The sequence below is a fragment of the Melanostigma gelatinosum genome, assembly GCF_949748355.1.
Source record: "Melanostigma gelatinosum genome assembly, chromosome: 17".
Classification (NCBI taxonomy): domain Eukaryota; kingdom Metazoa; phylum Chordata; class Actinopteri; order Perciformes; family Zoarcidae; genus Melanostigma; species Melanostigma gelatinosum.
In genome coordinates this window covers 21,789,543-21,812,088 of record NC_136650.1, presented here as the reverse complement: position 1 = coordinate 21,812,088, position 22,546 = coordinate 21,789,543, and the positions used below count along the sequence as shown (strand labels likewise).

General features: G+C 42.5%; 2 protein-coding genes across 5 annotated transcripts; one reads left to right on the top strand and one right to left on the bottom strand.

Moving 5' to 3' along the window:
• Window positions 1-1,588: 1,588 nt before the first annotated feature.
• On the bottom strand, window positions 1,589-3,574 carry LOC306791205 (neuronal pentraxin-1-like; the record flags this gene model as incomplete). The annotated part of the gene is made up of 3 exons (XM_079287839.1): window positions 1,589-1,801; window positions 1,851-1,949; window positions 3,374-3,574. 3 exons carry the CDS (start codon window positions 3,572-3,574, stop codon window positions 1,589-1,591), a joined length of 513 nt encoding a protein of 170 aa, XP_079143965.1.
• Window positions 3,575-9,203: 5,629 nt separating this feature from the next.
• Window positions 9,204-20,654, top strand: LOC306791502 (voltage-dependent calcium channel gamma-6 subunit-like). Of its 4 annotated transcripts, none has more exons than XR_013772754.1 (8): window positions 9,204-9,238; window positions 13,659-14,383; window positions 15,257-15,367; window positions 16,051-16,159; window positions 16,913-16,987; window positions 18,329-18,466; window positions 18,609-20,243; window positions 20,349-20,654. XR_013772754.1 is itself a non-coding variant. In XM_079288260.1 (8 exons), the coding sequence occupies exons 2-7, from the start codon at window positions 14,180-14,182 to the stop codon at window positions 18,827-18,829; spliced, it is 858 nt and encodes a 285-aa protein (XP_079144386.1). In that variant the 5' UTR covers window positions 9,204-9,238; window positions 13,659-14,179; the 3' UTR covers window positions 18,830-18,839; window positions 20,349-20,654. The 4 variants fall into 4 exon arrangements, 3 of the variants coding, with proteins under 3 accessions (XP_079144386.1, XP_079144385.1, XP_079144387.1); XM_079288260.1 differs by having other exon boundaries at window positions 18,609-18,839; XM_079288259.1 differs by lacking the exon at window positions 20,349-20,654 and having other exon boundaries at window positions 18,609-20,336.
• Window positions 20,655-22,546: the final 1,892 nt, after the last annotated feature.

Genomic DNA, 22,546 nt, shown 5'->3' with positions numbered 1-22,546 from the left:
GGCTACACAGTCCGGTCGGAGGAGGAGGAGGAGGACAAACACGACGTCTATGGAGCGACAGACAGACGCAACAAAACAGAAACAAATGTGCATTTGGCCGGCTATCATGAGAGGAGAAGCAGCAGCGTGCTTTTTAAAGTGCTGCTCGTCTTGGCATTGCAGTCGAAGAAACGTTTCGCAGATATTTACAGCTGCAGTGCAATGACGTGGTCCTGATGCTGAGAGATCCTGTTACCACGGCAACAGCAGATACCCCTGTTTTTTTTTTTAGCAATCAATAAAGAGAGCTCATCCTCTCTGAGTTTAACGCAGAGAGGGTAATAATGAGCAATTACTAACAGCAGTTTAATCGACAAACTCTGCTTTACAAACAGAACTCTCCACCCAACGTTAACTCTACGGTTATGTACTTATTTACAAATGTAACAATACACGTTTTCATTTTGAAAAATCACACGATCTGGTAGAATGTACATGTACAAAAACCTAAACCGTAAAGGTGCAACTACAAGCAGAGATCAACAATGTCTCTGTTCACCTTTTCATCTTCTCTGAGCTTCTGTGTGTGTGTGTGTGTGTGTGTGTGTGTGTGTTTGACTCTGCAATGTGGTTTGAGCTGGTTGGAAATAGGCAGGATCAGATCAGCAGTCCGCAGGTAAATCCTGCTGTAAGCCAAAGGACACGTCAGCATTACCGCGGTGATAAGATGATGACGGACACTGTATCCATGCCGACAGGTGGCCTGGAGGCGTAACGTGTCAGGTCCGACATTGAGCGTGTGTAACAGCGAACTTCTGAGCTGAGAAACTGATTGTTTAACTTTTTTTTTCTTACTCAGTCCTGCATTGAAAAAAATGCAACTTTTCGGTTATGAAGAACACATAACACACAGATTATTGGTTTTTTTTTCTGAGTGCCAGAAAGGCAAATTCTGTTTTCTTTCTACCAAAAAAGAGGAGTTTTCAATATGAAATACTGGGAAACAGTCCGCCAAAATCTCAATGTGCAAAATTAACATCAGTAGATTGCGCCACATTTTAGCTAAATTGTAAAAAAGGTCCTGAAACAGCATCGTTCCTACAAAACAACGAGCAGATTTTCAGTCCAACATGTATGATCATCGCGGTTCGGGTCTCACTGTGGCTTCTCTTTCACCTCCTGTAAAGTCAATGCCGCTCACGTACCAAACAAAAGCAAGCGAGTGCAGGCGAGCTGCTGGCAACAAGTAACCTTTGGAGCTGTTACGATGGAATGAAATCCTCTTACGTGTGCTGGATCCCTCAGAAGCAGGCCGTAGCCATGACCGCACGGCCGGTAAATCCAAAGCCCCGCTGGAGAGCGGCGGAGCGAAACAGTGAGGGTGTAGGTGGAGAAGGCAGAAAGAAAAACAATTATAGCAAAAAGCAGAACGACTGCTCCTGCTCAGCCTGTTGGCCGAGCTTGCAACCAGAGCAAGCAATGAAATCAATCATTCCCCCCCATCTTTGATCCATGACACAGTATCCCACTCTCCAACTACTTTCTGACAGGGGCATTGGAAATGTGGGCATGATGATGCTACGGCTCTAGGTGCCGGGGTCCTTAGTCCCTAGTGGTGGCAGGGGTCAAAGGGAACCTCCGTGAGCCCCCCGTGGAGCGCCACTGACTCCTCGGACCAGGACATGACATCGCCGATGAGGCGGCCTCCGCAGGTCGCCTGGCTGTAGATCTCGTTGGCCGTCAGGACCCTGGACCAGAACTGGAGATCAGACAACTCTCCCATGAAGGACTGGGTGACGTCGAAGCGCCCTCCCATCGTGTCCTGTGAGGACCAGGTCAACTGACAGGTTTTGTCCCGAGCCTTTCTTCACCCCGTCCTGGTAGGCCTCCCAGACGCCGTCGCGTGTCGTCCACGTCACGCACACGTGATGCCACTTCCCATCGGTCATGGTTATCGGCAATGTAACCGCCTAAAAAGAGAGAGAGAGACAGACACACCGTTGAAGGAGGAACACAGGGAATGTTCTCCGGCTTCCTTCTGGAGTAGTCTTTACCAAGCATCACTGTAACATCGTGGAAACAAATTCCTTTTGGGTAAAGGATTCAAACAGCCTTTGCATGAAAGTGCTCACAACTGTCGGGAAGGTGGATTCGTCCAATATGACAATCTCCACTCCACTCACTTAACATGAATCAGCCTGAGATTAATCTGCATCCTGTGCCGTCGATCGGCTCGACGACTGCCAAGTGTGACGAAAGCAAACATGGCAGTTCATCGCTCGTGTTTAACGTCACCCCGACAGACAATTAGGCCAATCAATTCGGATAATCAGATGAATTGCTCGGTTGATTTGTTTGTTAAGCTCCTGCTCCCAGCACCGGGGCAAGGAAGCAAGGTATCAGCGTTTCAGAGAAGGGAAGATCAGAAGGGTACGTCATGAAATCAGAAAGTGTCATTCAAACGGATGAAATTAAGAAATAAAATAATAACAACAATATAACATATAATATAAAACACCAGACTCATGTGTTGTAATTTATTGTTATTCTCCACAATAACTGTGTTTACAGTTTTTCCTTTACTTATTATGAAAGATGTGGAGCGTCAAAGTGCTGTTTATGTAACAACAGTAACTTCTACGCCGAGGAGGATGGTCGGGTCAAATAAAAGCACTTTCACTCAGAAGACCGCTGTATATGTCCGGTATGAAACCAAGTCGTCAATGACTCATTTCAGCTTTCTTGTGTTACGTAACTTTCGGCTCTAAAACCACACGCCCAAGTTGCAAAACAAACAAACACAGTTAACACAACACAAGGAAGCACATCTGTTGTAGTTTTGTTGCCAGCAGGTGCACGGATCGCTTGTGTTTCTGGACATTTATAGGAGAATGCTCAAAACGACATCGTACGGATTGCTGTATGAAGATGCGCCGCTTTACTAGTTGTCTTCACAAATATCATCTTCAGAATACTTTGAGGCGAAAACACAAGCTGCCCAATTGTTGCGTTAGCGACTGTAGCACCTAGCTCCACGCACAGGCTCTGCTGCCATGTCGTAGCTAAGTCTTTGATATCCGGCATCAGTGCAAAAGGGTGTTGTTGCTCCTGAAAAGAAGTCCCTGTCCTCTCCTTCTCTGACCTCCACATGAGGTGATGCTGTCCTGTCAGTCTGAGCTGTGACTATCACACCTCACTGTGGGCTAGATTAGCAACACTCTTGGGCATGGACGTGTGAGGACGACAGTGTTACGAACCGATTCTGGTCAACTAAAGCAGCTTGACAGGGAAATCCCTCGATAAGAACTTCATACAGGGTTCTGAGTCTGTAATCTTTTAATATGCAGTAGCAACAGTGTGTCCTGTATGAGAATCAGCGGGGATTGGCTCCTACCTTGTCGCTGATTAACAGCTCCATCTGGTTGCTGCCCCATTCGATGAGCACCAGCTCATTGGCTTGTCCCGGTACGGCGTAGGAGAAGGGAGTGCCGAGGCCGGGACCTGCTCCAGCCTTCAGCCACAGGCAGATGGTCAGGGCGAAGATCTCGTTGAGCGGCGACCGCTTCATCCTGGCGTACATGTAGTTGGTCTTCATGGGGAAGTCGAGCAGGAAAGATTTAGTGGCAAACCAAAATATCAAATATCCGTGGTACAGCTCTCTATTAATGACCAAATGCAGGAAAAGAAAATGAACACAAACAAATGTAACTTTTTTTGCATTTTTGAATTGTAGTTTTGGTTGTAACGGCTCAGAAAGCAAATTTAAACCCGAAGCAAGACTCAAAGGCTGCCAGGTTAAGATAACATTTCAAATTCACTCAAAAGCAGGCGAGGGTCAAAAACAGGTAGACAGTCGGATCAGGCAACTTAAATAAGTGGAAGAGAATTATCAAGCCTAGACAGAAGCTCACTCGACAATCTGGCATGGACAGCGGAGAACAGGTATTTATTTTACTAGACTAATGAGGGAAATGGGGAGCAGCTGAGTCAGTGGGCGGAGATTATTCAGGTGACGGAAATGGCAGTAATGGGTGCAGGGCAAGAGGGAGTGTGTTGATCCTACATTACGGGAAGAGTTCGTGTGTTCCAGAGAAAACAAAGCAGGTAAATGAAAGCTTAAAATCTGGCTGAAGTTGTGACTGTTGTGGAAAGGCTTGTACTTTGGGAAAAATCAAATAGCCCAGCAGGTGGACGATGCGGTCACTCGTAATACGATGACATCACTAGCTGCCATCCTGTTTTTCAAGGTGGACGTTTCAAAGTCCCCAGCCAAAAAAAAGATAGACATCCGGTCAGATGGTTGAAGGGTTTATGCTTTAATGATCTTTCCCTAACCTTAAGCAAGTGTCAATAAGAACTTTATTAATGGCGTAGTCACGACAAGTGGATAATCAACCTGATCTCATGGGAAAGAGTATAAATAGCAAGACATTCCGCGTGTCACGTTGACACATTTTAGGCTTTTACGCAGTTAGGTTTAGGAAACAAAACCAACTAGTTTGGTTTAGGAAAAACATCATGGTTGGGCTTTCAAGAAGTATGAAAACTAGGTAAAACATAAACAACGTAGCATAGATACGGAAAACCCGTAACAAACATCGTTGAAGTAACTGAAATAGCTCAATAACACAGTGGGTCACTAACACTGGTCTACTGGGTGAAAGTCCTGTGTTTGTTCCCTTTTCATGCCGTGAAATGACAAGGAAACCACATTGTTCGTGCACACTGAACCACTTCCAAATTGTTCTGTCATTAATAGGCAATTTGGTGAGACTGGGCTGGGATATTATAGGTCAGGACACGATAGTTTGCCAGAAATCAAATAAAATATGTTTTGCAAAGACCAGTGCAAATGGATCTACGTCTACAGGCAAGCTAAAAAGACTTGAGGAATAATTCTTCAAGTATCTCATGAGCTGAAGTATCATGGCCTCAGTAGTTGGTTCTTTTAGATCCACGAGTATTGGCCGGCTTACTTCTCAGTCTTTTCAAAATATGACTTGATTTGTGCCAGATAACGGCCAACCAATGGTTTAGAAGCATTTTATTTCAAGACTTTTGAAGTACTGGTATTCACAATGAGGCTAGTGGAGCTTAATTTGAAGATGCGCTACAATTTGACACCTTTATATCAACTGTGTGTTTAGAGAGACTTCTTTTGAAAAATATTTTTGAATTGCATTCACAGGAAACCCAATGCTCCCTTTGGCTGAGCTTCATTCTGCCATAATAACCGTAACACATCATGAAGACACTGGAACACTTTTTACATGACCTGCAGGTCATTGCTGACGCAGGAGGATAATTATGTCTGATGGTCTTTCATGCAACAACAACTAAAGACAGAGGAGAGCTGCTGTTGGAGGGAGTGACGGATGAATAACTGGGTCAGAGAGAAAGCAAAGAAACAACAGAAAGAACTAAAAGGTTTGTCTCTGTGTTTGTGTGCATCTGCCTGTACATTATGAGAGAGACAGATCCGGAAGAAGAGATGAGGTCGATTAGACACACCAGCAGGCTGCCATCATCTCCGTCTGTTTCTTCAAAAGCTTTCCTTTTCTGCTTTCCAAACTTTTTAATATCTTTCCGCTTTTCTCCAATTCTGCTCTTTGATGGCAATCTCCTTTTCTCTCTCCGCATCAGCCACTGCCTTAACTTAATCAGAAAGGCATGAGGAAAGTAGCTGACACAGCTCTGCTCTCATTGTGGAAACACAATCATATAACGTCTTCGGAAATACATAAATACATTATAAAATATATCAATCCCAGTTACACCAAGCTAACTGATCCTTTGTCTCCCTCAAACATTTCCACCAAAGCTCTGAGTATCATATTTTAATTATTGTACTATTTGTATGTAAAGTTTATAGTAGTATTTTTGTCAGCTATGTATTAGTATCTTGAGTCAGAACCACTTATGTATCGTGTGTATAATATAATACAACATTTTGAAAAGGTATGAACAAAAAGCCTTTTGTTGCCGCAGAAAAAATGTTTTGGCAAAAGTCACTGCCCAACTTCAACTGTGCTGAGCTCTGACTGTCCGTCTGATACAGTTCATCGATAACAAGATGTGACAAGAAAGGTGAATATTCTCAGTCTGTAAACATGAACCTGAGCTGAAGTGTGCCTCGTCCCCAACAGGTAATCCATTCTAATGAATCCTATTGGCCTTTTGAGTTGGTGTAATCCCATCAGAACTCCCTGCGACACACAAGTTCAGGGTTCCGGCTCCTGACTCTCTGCATGCCGGGAGGAGAAAGCTAATAAATAATTGTCTTTTTTCCCAGAACACTTGATGTCCAATTGTCCTCGGACAAAGCACCCGACTTTCAGACGCGCTTGTAGACCAACAGCTGTGAAGTCTGGTGTGAAGTCACCTTTCCTGTTTGAATAAAAGGGTAAAATAAAAAAGTTTTATAATTTCAACCTCTTTGTATTCACCGGTCACAACTAGTGTTACATCAATGTTTCCCAGTAGCCTCGGGGCTGACTATTATTAAAAAACAACATTGCTCTGCATCAGCCTCCATCCTCCACCTCAGCATGCTGTGCATCTTAATTTGGCTGCTCCGGCTCAGCGGTGACTGTCTGAGTCCGTCTTGTCTCTGCGTCCATCATTCTCTGGTTCTTCTCTTTCCTCTCTGTTCTTCTTGACTTTTACTTAATCTTTCTCCCCTTTCTATTCAGTCCTCCATCTCTGTCTGTCGTTGTCTGTCTGACCTTCTTGTTAGCACACACACCATTTATCACAATGCCAGGCACATCTGACTGCAGTATTCTCTCCCTCTCTGTTTCTCTCTCAGGCAGCAGAAGGACCGGGCAATGACCCTCAGACGGATGGCGAAATAACGGAATTAATACTTAAAGTATACATATTATGAAATATGAAAAATGATTATCAAACAAGAATATTTGCATTTCAATATGTCATGGAGATCCTTTTAACAAGTTGAATTTATTAAAAGTCAAAAGTTAGAAATATGGAATTGTTGTTGTCATGCATTGTGGCTGTATGTACAGTATTGCATCAGGCCATGCCTTAAATAGGTTGGTTACCAATTACAGACACACCCCAAAAAAGTTTTGTTCAGGATAATTTGAATTAGGTATGTATCAAGTTTGGTGAAGATTAAATTAAATGTGTGCCAAAAGAAGCAACAAATGTGTTTACCAAACAAAAAATGGTGTTAGAGCTTTGGGCGTGGCCTATTTCAGTTGAAACAGCTTCATCCAATAAACACACTGTGCAAATATTGTTTTGCTATGCCTTGCTTGCAGCAATCACACAATTAGTTGAAGTGACAGCTTGGTTTCTTATTGGATTTGTGGGTATTATTTCATCTATTGTGTCTCCGAGCTCCTCCAAGTAAAATGGAAATGATCTGGTGGTTCATTATAACTGTAAATTACGCCGATACATCTTTGACAGTTTGCAATTTCCTGTTACTTATTGTCCGACATATACGCTAACATCAATATATCTGTCACAAGCTGAATTACACCACCAAGGTCAGTTCATTGATACAATTGATATAATTCGTGAAAGTGCCTCTGAAATACATTTCATTGCAGCTTGAAGGTTCATTGTTGTTGATGGAAACATTAGTCTGACAAAACATTTGAAAACATAAGGTCCACCTTGTTTCCTCCTGGCCTTTTAGTGGCAACTCGATTCGCTGAGGAAGGACATGAGGTGTGTTTGAGGATTCTGAAAAAGTAAGTAAGTTGAACTGTGTTTTTTTATCTTTGAAAAAAAAGAAGCTATTTTCTCATTGAATAATTTGTTAGACTGCGGCACGTTTTTGCGCATTGGTTTTACCACAAAAGTTTGTTTCAGTTGACCAAAATGTATTTAGTTCCCAAAGCTCATCTCTAATAAAACAGTGTTTGTAAAACTGTTCACAAACTACCCCTCTGATTGGCTGCTGATAGTACTGGACCTGCCCTCTTCCCCCTAAAAAGCGAAAGTGAAAAAGTTGGTGAAGCAAAGTATCATCTACAATCAACCTAGAGAACAGACAAGTTTTGTTTTTCATAATACATCTTTTTGAAGTGTCGATCCCTGTGGTCTACCTCATGGAGCACAATAATGTAAACATTTTAAAATTAGACGGTTCCAGTCTTTTCTTGAAGTGCTTAACACAGTTGTCTCTTAGTATAGAAATAAACTGGATATACTGCTGCATTGCATGTGTCAGCAGGCAACGGAATGTGACGGTTTCACTGTCCAGTTGAAATCTATCTCACTGTTTCCGACATCCCACCATGTGAGCCAACCGGCAGCCAACCAGCAGTGTAACTTGTTTTTCGAGGTGATTAATCTACAATTCCCTCCTCAATCAGCGGGATCGTAGCGACGGCCGCATACATGAGTCTCACAGCCAGAGAGAAACCCCTGCCACAGCCCTTTCCCCCGGGTCGGCTTTAATGTCATTAACAGGTGGGGGGCAAAAATAGATGGAAGGAAGGGAGGCATAGCATACACACACACACACACACACACACACACACACACCACACCACACACAGATATGGTGTTGGGGTTGTGTGTGTGTGTGTGTGGTGTTATACATTTTAAAGTTTAAAGCAGAGAGACTCATCTAGCAAATGTCCAGGTTAGCGTAAACAAACTGATTAATATTCACACACACACACACACAAATTCATTCCTACTCTACCAACAGGGGACCATCACACAACTCCAACCAAGTGTGGACCTCTGTTTCTGGTCATTTTGAAAAGACTTAAATCCAAAAGATTGTTTACTTTTAAAGTAATTACCCCCCCCCACACACAAGCACACAAGCACACAAGCACACACACACACACACACACACACACACACACACACACACACACACACACATACATACACAGATATTTAAGGCATTTGGCTCAAGAAGCCCATACACATGGAGCTGCAAACTAATACACAGGAATGCTCATGCACACCCATAGATATGTGCATACTCACACACAGAGACACACATCAATATGTATTCCTGCAACCCTATCTGTGTATGTGCACAGGTACACACACTGTGTACACACAAATATATCCACACACACACATTTGGGCATTTAGCTGATGCTTTTTTTCACCTCCACGCACAGTCTTAACCCCCCCCTATCCTCTATCACTGACTTCTACTCCACCCTCTTTTCTCCTCCCTCACCCTCCCACCTCTCACTCACTCCCTCTCCTCGCCTCGCCCCTGCGTCACTCCGAGCAGCAGCTCACACACAGAAACCAGGTCAGCAACTTGTTACTCATATTGTTGTGATATTTGTGAAGCGGCGGGGGGCGTTGTGGAGCATGTGTGCTGCACGTGTTAAAGAGTGAAACATGTTTCACCAATGTGTCTCATTTCAGCATGATATATTTTGGCAACTGGACGGGGGGCTTCTTCTTCAAACGTTGCTGGTACAGTGTTAATGGAGGCCGGTTTCCTTTGATATAACGCAGGAACTTTTGCGCCTCACAGACAATAACATCTTGGCTTGTCTTTGGAGATATTTTAGGAGAGAGAACCTGTTAAAGAGTGTTGGTTGCTGCTCACAGCCAACGCGATGAGTTCCCTCCTCAGGCTTCGATTCTTCTTTTCCACTGAGGCCAATTGGATGCCTCTTAAAGACAGCCGTGTTCAGATTTCATGAGTAAGGACAGCAGATTTGACTTTATTTAATTTTGTGATATCCTTGATCACTAACATTATACTTTAACTAACTTGTTTTTGTATATTATAGCCCATAATGACCAATTTTCATCACTGCCATTTCGACAAATTGCATGCACTCTACTTTTAGCTTGAAATATATATTTTTCCTTCACATATTCACATTTTATTTTCAGGTGATACATTTATATACAGTATAAACCATTGGTGAAAAGTTTGATTTGTTTGATTCTTAACATCAGTTTGGCAGTCCCAGTAGCAGGGTAGTTACGTTATCTCTCATGTAACATAAAGGTTGCACGTTTGACGCCTGCATCTGATGCAGACACCAAAAGTACCTTTGACCGCCGTCGTTGCATATTTCTTTGGATTACAGTATTGGTTTAAAACATACTTTTTATTAAAATGACCATTTCGAGTGAATATTTAACATGATTTTATTATTTAATTTGCTGCTAATTCCTCAATTTATTTTGTCAAATGTAATATTTTTCTGTTTAAACATTAATTTGAAAATGTACTTAATATGTCACCCAACTGAAATATGACTGTTCGTCTTTTGATATTTTAAATAAATAATATTTTCACATCATACAACTGAACATCTCTGCTCAGGGTTTTCTCAAACAGCAGATCTCACAAGTCTGATTTCATGCTCAAGAATATAACACATTAAACAAAGAACATAAAAAGTAAACATTTACAGTATTTTTCCAAATACATAAAAAAAGATTGTTGAATTAAAAATACGAGTTATTTCTTAAAGTTTCTGAATAGATTACACTTTACATGAAGCATATTGTTTATGCTTTGTACATTTCTTGATATGGTGTGCATACCTGTATTATGTGATAGATGCATTCGTACTATCTGTGGCTTGACTGAATCTGAATAGCTGTGTTTAAATTTGCTAATAAGATTTGTGGTGACAACAGAATATGATGTAAATAAATGATGTGTGATGCATTGTACTATGCTGTTTTGTATCGTTATCTGTATTCCATGAAGAACCGGAAAATGAGTTGAAACTGCAGCTTGGTAGCTTGTCAACAAGACAGACAGTGATGGGAAAGTAAAGTTATGTGTTCTCCCCAGGGGATGTTTCATTTTTGCGAACAGGAGGGAGGGCTGCATGTCATGTCTGTTGTCACCACATCTTGGCAGAACGCAGTAGGACAGCTGCTTCATTCACCCTACAGACATAAAGGGTTTAAGATTCAATTCATCGGCAGCATATTTGTGTGACACCTCCATCACTGAGCTTCTCGGAATAGATAATTGGTTATGGCTTGAACACGGTGAGTGTTTTTGTGCCGCTGAGGCACCACAAAGCTTCTCAGAATAGATAGCAGGTTATGATTTCATTGTGTTTGCTGTCACATAACATCTCTACATAGGTAATTGATTGTGATTCCATTATGCTAAGTGCTTTTATATTGCTTTTCTGTCCTAATGGAAACAATTAGATACTTGTACAGATACAGATAATTGTTTGTGATTGGAGGAGGCTCTCTCTAGTTTTGTGCTTTTCCTTTATCAGAAGCTCACATTGAGGAATTTTCCAAATTCTGGATAATGTACACAGTTGATGTCGTTGGTCTGCATACGCTGTGCTATAGCAGAGACTTTTTTGTTACATTTTTAGGTCCGACTTTGTGTTCACACCACACATTTACAGAGGCACCACTGCTTTTACTCAACCGAATTCTGGTAACCTGTCAACTTTTTACATTTTTGATACATTTTAGCAGCAAGGAATCCCAGAAGACCTCATTTGCCCTGGTATAAAAAAGCACTCCATTACATTACATTTATTTGGATGACACATTCAGTTTGAAGCACCTTACAATGACACCATTCAAACTGTGCAGGAACAAGAGATGGTAAACACATTGGGAATGGATCCTTCCCAAACTAGCAACTAAGAGGGTAATTAGTGATACGTTTATGCAATCTGTATTTGAATATGTTCTTGTTACCGTCTGTTGTCACCGACACCAGCTTTTCCAATGGTACCTTTTTCTCCACGAAGAAACTAGTAACCAGTCTCGTCTATAGCCGAGCGGGGATCCAACCCTCGGAGGCGCGCGAGCGTCTTCGGGCGCCCGCGTTCAAACCTCTAGTCTGGGCCTTTTCGATCGGATTGCGTTGCCTCGCCTATACCCCCGCCACCCCTGAGTTGTTGCCCCGCGGCCTGTTCCGAGGATTTACGGATCTGCGCTCGCGGGCGCGCGTCTGGCGCCAACGGGAAGCGCCCGCCATTCGGCCTCGTCCCGGCTGTCCGCCGTGCACCTCCTGGTACCCAACTCTCTTATGACAAGAAATATTGTCATTTTAAAATCTACACTAGTGCAAGCGTTTTTGATTAAAAAAGAACAGCAACTACTATTTTAGACGGAGCGCCATGGTGACTAGTGCTATTTTTAGAACGTGCCTTGCGGGCGACTCACGTGGTCCCTGCGGGCACCGTGTTGGCTACCTCTGCTCTAAGGTTTCCATTAAGAACCATTTTCATCCAAAGAACTCTCTTCAAAGGAAAGAGTTATTCACAGATTGCTGGAAGCATGATCGTTAAAAGGGAATGCCCACAACTGAGCCCACAGCGACCTATGTGAGGAACCCTGGGTAGGTTCTACATTAAAAGCTTGAAATATAAAACGGGTTCTTGGTAGAAACTTTGTGTGGGTTCTAGATGAAACCCGTGGAATATAAAACAGTTATTTGTTCTGGGTGGAATTATTAGAACCATTACAACCATAGACAGGTTCTCTATACAACCTCTCATAAAGGGTTGTGGGTGGAACCAATCACAGATGGTTCTTGGTATGAAACCTGTGAAAGGGTTTCAGGTAGAACCTTTATGAAAAGGAATCCTTAAAAAAGTTGTACCGGGACCCAAAAAAGGTTCTCCTATGGGGACAAGTGGGATAACTTAATATTTCTCCCAGATCAAAGGAAGCGATGGTGCTGTAACTCGAGATAACAGGGAGAGAGTCAAGTGACCTTTCCCCTTGTTGAGCAACTCTTTCCGACACTATGTAGGCAAACTGTATTTATTTACAAAGAGCCTAGATCCCTTTTCAAAAAAATCGAGCCAGACCACCTGTACGAACGCAGTTTGGCCAATCCACTTATTAATCCAAGTATTCTCTGTGATTTTGGTAAATTTATTTGGTACCGAATCTGGAATGATTTTTTTTCTGTTGAAAGATTTATGCAATGGTTGTCATAACAAACTTAAGATGGAAATCCCCAAGAAAGTGAAGTGATTTTCACTATCGCTCAAGTCCCCAAATGTAAATGTAGAGATGAAGTAAAGACAAATAATTTGATATGCAATGCAATGAAATTTATTTTTGTATAGCCCAAAATCACAAATTTGCCTCAGAGGGCTTTACAATATGTACACGTTTGACATCTTCTTGTCCCGGGACCCTCACATCGGAACAGGAAAAACTCCCCAAAACCCCTTTAACGGGAGGAAAGAGGAAGAAACCTGTGGGAGAGCAATAGAGGAGGGATCCCTCTCCCAGGATGGACAGAAGTGCAATGATGTCATGTGTAGAACAGGATAGTGAATGACAACACATTCAATGTAATTACAGCACATTCAATGTATGACACAACCACGGCAGGAGGCAACACCTGGTCCAGGTAAACCCGGATACACAGGAACCTGTGAGGCGAGAAAGCACAGAGACTCTGGTGAAGAAGTAAAGTTAGTAATGAGCTTTAATGGGACATCAATGCATACAGACGGAGGTGAAGAAGAGGAGGAGAGAGGTGCTCAGTGTAGGAAGTCCCCCTGTAGATATATGTATTTCTTGCTTTATTTTTACCATGAAATGTGCACCAATTTCTACACCTGCATTGTTCTTCTGGCAATACATTTCTATTCTTTATGAACTTTAAAAAAAGACCAGAACCTCTTTTTCAGGTGATTCTGTTGATAGTCACATTCTCCTCTTTTCTTCCGTCCTTCCATTTTCATCTCTAGGAAGCATCACTTCATCCACTCCTGACTTCTACTTCTAAAGACTCTCAGTGGACAAACTTTGCTTCGGATATTTTCGGTGATTTTCTTATTTCACGATGATTCATTTATCAGTTTTAGATCTGTCGTCAAAGCCGCCATTTTTTCCGAGGCTCTTTTTCAAGAGAAGGCTGATTCCTGCCTTTGTCTGCTGAAGTTTTCTTCTACTTTTGTATGATACTTTTTTTCGCTGTTCTTATCTCAGTATTTTTCTTTTCTTGGTTCATCTCTCTACCTCTTCCTGTGCTTCTCCTTCCTTTATGTCAGATACACCTGTTTGACATTATCTTACTTTAATACGGTCTCAGGTGTTTTTTCCTGTTCACTTTATGGGCACAAACTGAGAATACACAACAGATGTCCTCTGTTTTTGTTCCTGTCTTCAATTTTTCTATTGATAAAGTCTCAACCATCCGTGTCGAGGGCCAAGCTCACCGGACTGAATCCCACTCGGCTGTCTTAGTTGTTTTTTATTTTGTCACAACATGTGGTCTACCTTTTTTGTGACCGATGAAGAGGGCCGTACTGTTGTTCCGGCGGGGCCAGGAGCAGTGGCGGCACCGGGAGGAGCACCGCAGGGTGCGGGAGCCATGTCCACCCTTATGACTGGACGCAGTACATTTGGGGGGAACAAGCGGCGCAGGACGACGTCAACAGGACACGCCATGAGTGAGGCTCAGGAAGGGAAGGTGACTGGCTTCATACTGTGTGAATGCGTGTTCTCCCGCAGGCTGCATGAAAGTACTCTGGAGCTAATGGAACCAATCAGTCATAAAGCTGCCTTTTCAACTGAAATCAGGCTTGTCCACAGATCGTGGACACTCCAAAAGAGCAGGTCTAAAGTTAACAAATAAGGAAATGCAAAATACCAAGTGCAGTCCTTCAACATTAAGGAAATAAAATGTTATGTAACCATAAGTACCCTGACAGTAATCTGCAGGTGGGAAATGATTGCTCAAAGATGACCCAGCCAGCCTGAACCACACAGAGCTGAATTCCCTAATACTCTAAACCGAATGCATACCAGACAAAAAGTCCCTGCTCAAAAAACATCTTCACTCTCAACATCTCCACACAGAAGTGCAAACGCCCACCTACACATCTCAGCTGCGTGTTTGGGGGTTGATCCTTCATCTGTTGAGGACATTAAAAACAACATTCAGAGATTGTTCTTTCCCTTTTGTGTTGTAAATGTCCTCCCTGCACATTACGAAAGGATCTCTGCTCTTTGAGTTTCTAAATTACAGAGCTCCATTGTTCTCTTTGTGTGTATAAGCTCCAGTTCCCATGTCCATCCCCTATGCACTGAACTCCCACAGACATTACATGACGCAAAGAGCATGGCTGCTGTAAGTGCAGAGGAAATGGACATGATTTCATGAAATCACCTCAACTTGGAGTAAATTCAGATAAAACTTATGAAGAAACAGCCAGACATGGTTACTACTATGTGCACGTACACTTGTTCTTGTCAGGTCTTTCCATTTCTTTGTGATTTGATTTAGTGTTTCAGTTGTGATTTTAACACCACCACACTGTTTTGTATTGTGTTCTGGTATCAGATCAAGTTGGCATTCTTCGTGGCCATCGTGGGCGTCGTCCTCACAGTCCTTGGGATGGGGACAGAGTTCTGGGTGGAGCTGTCACCTCCGAAGAGTTTCTACAACAACCAGGTGTAATATTCAAATTAGAAAACAGGGCAGGAGCTTTTCTACACATGACTTCTAGTAGTATTATATTCTGAAGCACTAAAAGATGGTCACAACACCCACAACGAAACGATGGAAGCAAATCTGTTTGGTGTCTCAATGTAAACACTGTGATGGATGGAAATAAATTACATCACTATTACGTATTTTAAGAAGAACATGCAGGCGATAGCACATATCCCCCCCCATACTGGCACTCCTTCACTGGCCCCTTGTACGTTTCAGTGCGTTTTTATTGATTTTCAGGATTTTGTTGTTTAACTCTCCGACCTTTTCCAACTTACTTCCCTTTAAGGTCACTCAGGTCAGTTGACTAGTTGCTACTAGTTGTCCCCAGATCATGGTTGAAGCACAGGGGAGAGACTAGACTTTTGCAGTGGAAGCCCCCAAAGTCTGGAACGAGTTGCCTCTGTTATATTAGGCCGGCCCCAAAACTGCCCGTTTTTAAATCCTGTCTTAAAACACCATTTTCATCCTCTAGCTTTTACCACATTGTTGTCATCTATGTCTGTTGAGTTTTTACTGTACTTTTATAGTTTTTGTTGTATTTTTTATTGTACAGCAATTTGGTCCACTGTTGTTTTTAAATGTGCTGTATGAATACATTTGGATTGTAAAAATCTCTCTGATCTCTTTTCTTTTTGCAGACATGTCTGACAGCTCACTACGGCCTGTGGAAGGGCTGCACAAAGACCTTGTTGGTGTCTGATATTGACCCAGAGAGAGAGAGCTGTGGACCTGCTGAGCTACATGGAGGTGCCTCACAGATCTACTGACTGGCTGGGTGGCTGTCTAACCTTTATGATACCTGACTGGTCTGTATGAGTGTTGGGAGTGTTAAGATGATGATTGATGGACCAACTGGCCGACTGGACGTTTGTCAAACTCTCGAGCCTGTTGGACAGCTCAGTTTGGGGAAGAGAGATAGCATGAATGAGAGGTCTAGCTGAGTCTCTGGCAAGACAAATAATGCTTGGCTCACTGTTTGATGGCTGTGTGGATGAATACTCTGGCTGACTAACTGCCTGAGTCATTGTTACATAGCCTGAGTAAAAGAGACAGAGACAGACTGAGAGAAGTCCACCAGAAGCTGTGTGTGTGTGTGTGCTCGTCATCGGCTTCAGACAGGATGCCCGTTTGATCTTCATCAAAACGACCGGGACTGATTCACAGGGTTACTTACTTAGTGGTTCACAGGGTTGCAGGTTCCCCGGGACTTTCCAACATGCAAAGAGATACTCGTAGGTTGTTGGTTCCCTGTCATTGACTGTACAGGACCAGTCTACATTGTTGGCATGGTTTCCTGGGTGAAAGATCGTCTTTAGTTTGGCCCTTAGAATTCCCTTAGAATTGTGGAAACTAAAGGGCTGAGAGAGAGATACGGCTGCTTGAATGTCGATGAGATGTTCATCAATACCGTCTGCAGCTAAGCCAGGTTATGTTTACGTTTCTCTCGTCCATTAACAGTGGCTGTTTCCCTTCCTCCATTTTGTTTTGGTCCTCCTGCAGAATCAAACTGCACCTACTTCAAGTTCTTCACCACGGGGGAAAATGCTGTGATGTTTCAGAAGACAACAACGAAGAGTGAGTCATGCACCTCTTTCGGCTCTCTGAGCCGCTGTCCCACCTTACCCGCCCACTCCCTGCTTTCTTTATCCCTTTTCTTCTCCTGCACCTCTCGCTCTCTCCCCGCACTCCTTCATCTCACTCTACTGATGCTCTTTCTTTATTCCTCAGTCGCCTGTCCGTCATCCGCCCCTGTCTTTCTGTGTCCTTTCCTTTTCCTCTCTATTTCCCTTCACCTCTTCGCTGCACTCGTTCAGGTTGGCCATTGTCTTCTCTGCGAGTGCTTGAAATCTATTCCACCCACGCTGAGTTCAAGTGTCTCCGAGCAGTCGTCCAACCTCTCATTTCACTGGCAGCTCCATGATGTGTTGAGATCACGGAGTGCCATACGCTGAATGAACGACAGACGTACATTTAAATCTCATTGTGCGCTGGTGCCACATCCCTGTCACGATATAGTGATTCAATAAATGCAGCCATGAGAGTATAACGCCGTACTAGAACCGGGATTTTAGATTGCACATTTGTTACTTCATTTAAATCTTTCTTCATGATGAATATGAATATGAAATGGAATCATGAAGCAACAAAAAGCTTTACGTTTTTTAAATCTAAGATATTGGTTTTGTTGTGTTGAATGATCTTCCAAAATGATCCTCTCAAAAACCTGAGCAAACAAAATCTAATGTTCCTAAAATCTGAGCGAAAGCAGCAAGCATGGCTGTCATTGTGGGTCGATATCTTTTACACTTTTATGTTGGTTGGATCAACCAATATTGAGTTTGTGCATTAGCTCCATGGCCTATGCTTACCCATAATGCCTTTCTCTGCACAGGTCCACAGAGATGTTTATATGTATCTTTGCAGATGTTTAGCACCGTTAGTTGCCGGCTCAGCCGTCTCCATGTTGAGAGTCATGTGGAGACAATCCCTCAATCGTAGATAAGCTCTGAATTCCGTATAGAGAACCTTTGAGTAATATGTCCAAGAGCTTTCAGGTTGGTCAAATGCCAAAAAAAAGTGCACAGCTTGCAATATTCTGAGACAAGATTTTACAGCTATGGAAGTTTTTCAACTGTTAACGCAGTGGCAATTCTTTTTTTACAGCCTAACAATTGTGAGTTACACAGTAACAGTTAATGTTGATGTTGAATTACGTTGCGGCAGGTTTTTGGAGTTTTTTCTTTCTAAAAACCAGTATTATATCTGTTTTCCATAATACCTTTGACATGATGATCTGTATATCAAAAGCACTTAAAAGCCCTTCGATTTGCCTCACCAATCTAGTTCCAGAAACACGTTTTCCTAATATTGTTAATGTCATCGTGATAACAGCACTGCTCTCCTTTCTCTGTGCAGATCTGAATGTAGCGGCAGCCATGTTGGCCCTGTTCAGCCTGTTCCTGATGGTGATGGGGGCCATATGCATCACCATGTCTCTCAGTAAAGAGATAGTCTTCTTCCTCAAGCCAGCATCCGTCTGCTTCATTCTGTCAGGTCAGTAGAGGCAACAACACAACGGGCAACGTTTGGGCTTTCAGTGCATCTTTCTTGATTAGTGGAGATTGCTAGAGGTTGATAATTGCAGTCTCATGTTAAGACAGTGTTCCAACATTGATGTCCAATGTCTCTTCCACAGGTCTCCTGGTGCTTGTCACTCTGATGGTTTTCCAGCAGTCCGTCCTGGCCCTCCTGGCCAGCGACCACACGGTTCCTCTCCACCACGCGCTGTCCTGGTCGGTGTCGTGCATCGGCTGTGCGGGTGCCGTCCTCATCGTGGGCGGGGTCCTCTTCCTGCTGCTGGCGCTGCCCTACAGCCCCTGGCAGAGGTGTCTCCCTCAGAAGGACAGCAGCAGCTAGTGGCCCGGAGGTGGTGTTGCACTTTTGTTTTATGAGGAAGCAGGGTGCGGAGGGACGTGGGTGTTTCCAAAAGACGTCTCAGCAAAGAGATTGCTTTTCATGTGAACTCACGTGAATCTTGTCATTACCATGATCTTGTTCAGTACCAAAGAACTTTATCTTTTTATAATAATGCTTTCCCAGTGACTCATTTTGGATCCCTGTACCCCATGAAATATTGTTGAGGTTTATTGCTCACCAACATGGACACAGCTAAAAGTGCTAGAAGCTGCAATGTTACGTTGCAGTAAAATACCCCCTTTAGTGTTGTCAAGCATGTCAATCGTAATGCTCAGATGTGGTTGGGAAACAGCCCTGTATTGTCTTACTGTGTCGCAAGGTTTGGAGGCAATGTACTGTCTTTATTTATTAAATTACTGTAATTGGTTCTTTGCAACTTAACCTATTTTATTGAACTGTTCAACAATTTTGACATGAACTCATTGCCTAAACTGAAACAGTTCACAAAAACGCTGTTTTAAATAGTGTAGAAGCGACAGCAAAGCAGGATCTGGGTCTGTCCATGGTGGCCCTGCTGGAGTCTGAGCTGAAGGAGTTTCTAGCTCAGCTCCAGCTACAGCTGCATGCTGTAAATAGTTTCGTCTGATACCGCAGGGAATCGGTCCCGATGACAAGCATCAAGAATATCTATAGAAATAGCCAACACACTCGTTGATCATATAGAGGCACGAGTATTAAATTAAGACTAATTCCTAACCAGTTAAAAGTTCCTTGTAGTAACTTTAGAGAGAACATTCATTATTAATGCTGGTGATTTAAACTGTGAACTAAATAACTTTAATCAAAACGAAATTAACTGAACAGTTTACTGACCTCCAATCAGAGAACCTCATTTTAGAAACTATTTTATTTCCTCAGCGATGTGTGAAAAAAACAACATTTTGTTTTTCCTACGTGTCTTCAGATCTGCCTTTCTGTCTGTTCACCAATTAACATTGAGAGACATTAACTACAAATACATTCGATGCATAGTCATGTGACAGGGATCTGATTTTGAAATGGTCGTCCATAAATTCATTCAATTCATTTTTTTTTTAAATTTCTCATCAATTTACATTTATTTCAAGCTTTATATTTCTTATCAGTCATAAGGGTCATAAGCATACTGATGAATACAACTTGTCTTTCTATCATTATCAGGTTTCACATGCATTGTATTCGATACGGAACACACTGTAAGAAGAGTACATATGCTTCATTTTAGATTCAGTGTCGGCTAGAACGATGGATGTTGGATTGGAAGGTACTCGGTGTTAAATCAGCGAACACCTGTGACAGGCTGCCATGTTGTTGCCGTCAGTGTTCTCGGATGATTCACGTTAAAGCAAAGTGCTTCTCTGCGCCTGAATGGAAGGTGAAGCGACTCTGCGACTTGTTTTTTGATCTGAATCGATTGAGTATGAATGACTTCATTTTATTATTAAACGTGACATGAATATTTAATGTCTTCCACTCTCAGGTTCCATTTCTCTCCTATTCCGCACTCTCACCACGTTCTCAGCTTACAGCCGCTGCCTCCTCAATGGCCGTCTTCTTGAAGCGTCCCACTTCACACCTCGTGAGGAACAATGACTGCGCTAACGAGCTGCATATCTCATGCATCCTCTTTGAGTTTGTGCTGGATATTCATCTTTTAAATGTGAAGCTTAACATCTTACTTATGATAAAGTAAGCATAATACTTGTACTCAGCAGGAAGTCATTATTTAGAATAGTTTTCATATTCTGTATTTTTCAAATATCCATAAATCTCAAAACTTTTAAAATAAAACCCAACATGAAGTCCATTAGCTGTTCCGACAGATGTTTGTATTCAACTTCTTCACGTAGTCTTTGCTGAACAGAACACTGAAGCCTGTAAACACAGTTACAGTAACACATCATCAAAGCTGTCCAATCAATGAGCTCCATGTCAGTCAATGTAACAGACGAGTGCAAAGAAAACATCCTAAATACATATTTAGGTGTTTATTTTACTACTTTATCTATTTGCGTTTGTAGATTTATCCCAATTTTACCATTACATTAGACAATGCCTAATTTGCATATTATAAAATAACCTTTCAGAAACTCGTAATGCAAAAAACAATTGTCTTAATAATAATAATAATAATAAATAATGAACTGGTGAAGTTTTCACTGAGAGGTTTGTTCATATATCATTCATAACCTGACAACCAACAAAGAGAAATCTGAAATTCCCTTTGTTCAAACCTTTGACTCGAATATGTCAGCAAGATGAAAGCTGCCTCAAACTGGCGCTCTGTTGGTTGGGTTTGGAACAAACCCAATGTTTACAATTCCTGTTTTCTTTGTAAATAAATCCGAACGGGAACCAAATGAAATAGGAAACTAACCAGGTGTGAACACACTCTTGGTCTCTTACCAGACCCGATGTGGCACGAAGTAAATATGAAGCTCAGGCTCAGACACACACACTGCTTATTATAAACCAATAGATTTGTAACATATGCATTTTAAATGAAGTTGGAAAGTTATAAACACATTACCCATTTGAAGTAAAGCTATGATTAAAAAAAAACAATTCATCAGTCTATAATATAGGTTGTATATTCTCTGTCTCATCTCTGCTGCTTCATGAACATCGGACATTTCAGCTTCCATGACATTAACCTTCTTTTGGATACTAGACTTTTAACTTGCATGAGAGACTGAACTGTGAGGAGCAGCAGGAAATAAGAGGAGGCTAAGAGGCCGATGACATACAACAAAGGTCCCGGCTAAATTTGAACTCATGATGTTGCAGTCGCATGTCACACGATACAGTACATACGTAGGCTGCCAGACCACCAGCGTGGCCCTTTCACCTTGTTCTCTAAACCAGTCATGAACAAAGTCATTATTCTGATATTTCCCAAAGGCAGCGTACTAAGTACATCACTGGTACGTGGTGATATCACACCGATATCAGTTACTTTGGAATAAATCAATCAGGTTTTAGGTGTGCGTGACCTCGTTCAATGAGTTTGGATTGTTCTGACTCGTGGTTTACTGACACTAACACTGACCTCCCTCCAGGCTCACATCTCTCTGAAGCGTCTCCCATGCTGTTTGGCTGCGACCTCCCGGCTAAATATAGACCGTGGCCAATGGGACTGACGTGGCAGGAGAGACACAAACCTGGAGACACGCCGTGCACACAAACACTCTCAAATTCACTTGTTCAAATGCACCAAGTGTCAGCTTCCTGTGGGTGCAGCGCTCCAATTCGGCGATACACACCGGGTGTGGTCACGATGTGAGGACCTGCTTCAAACTGAACCTCTGACGTCATACATTCCCACCGTCATCCAATCCGCCTCACTGCACCGCAGAGAATCAAATGATCCTCCGAGGATTCATATCAGACGTCCTGAAGTGAAGTGAGCTCAGATCTTGAGTTGTCTTTTCTTTACGTGTCGGCACAGTGTGCTACAAACCCCGCCTTCTCTTCCCCCCGTGTTGGCTAGGTTTTTACTCACAGCACCTGTCACTCATGTGAATGTGCTGTCTGAGTACGGGGAGCAGACATCCCGGTCTGTCTGGGATTGTTACCGATTTCAAGCTAGGTGTGCCGAGCTCCAACGAATATCTGAAAAACACTCAAATGTCCTGGTTTTCCAAATTTCTTCTTTCCCCCTCATTATTACCTGACCCA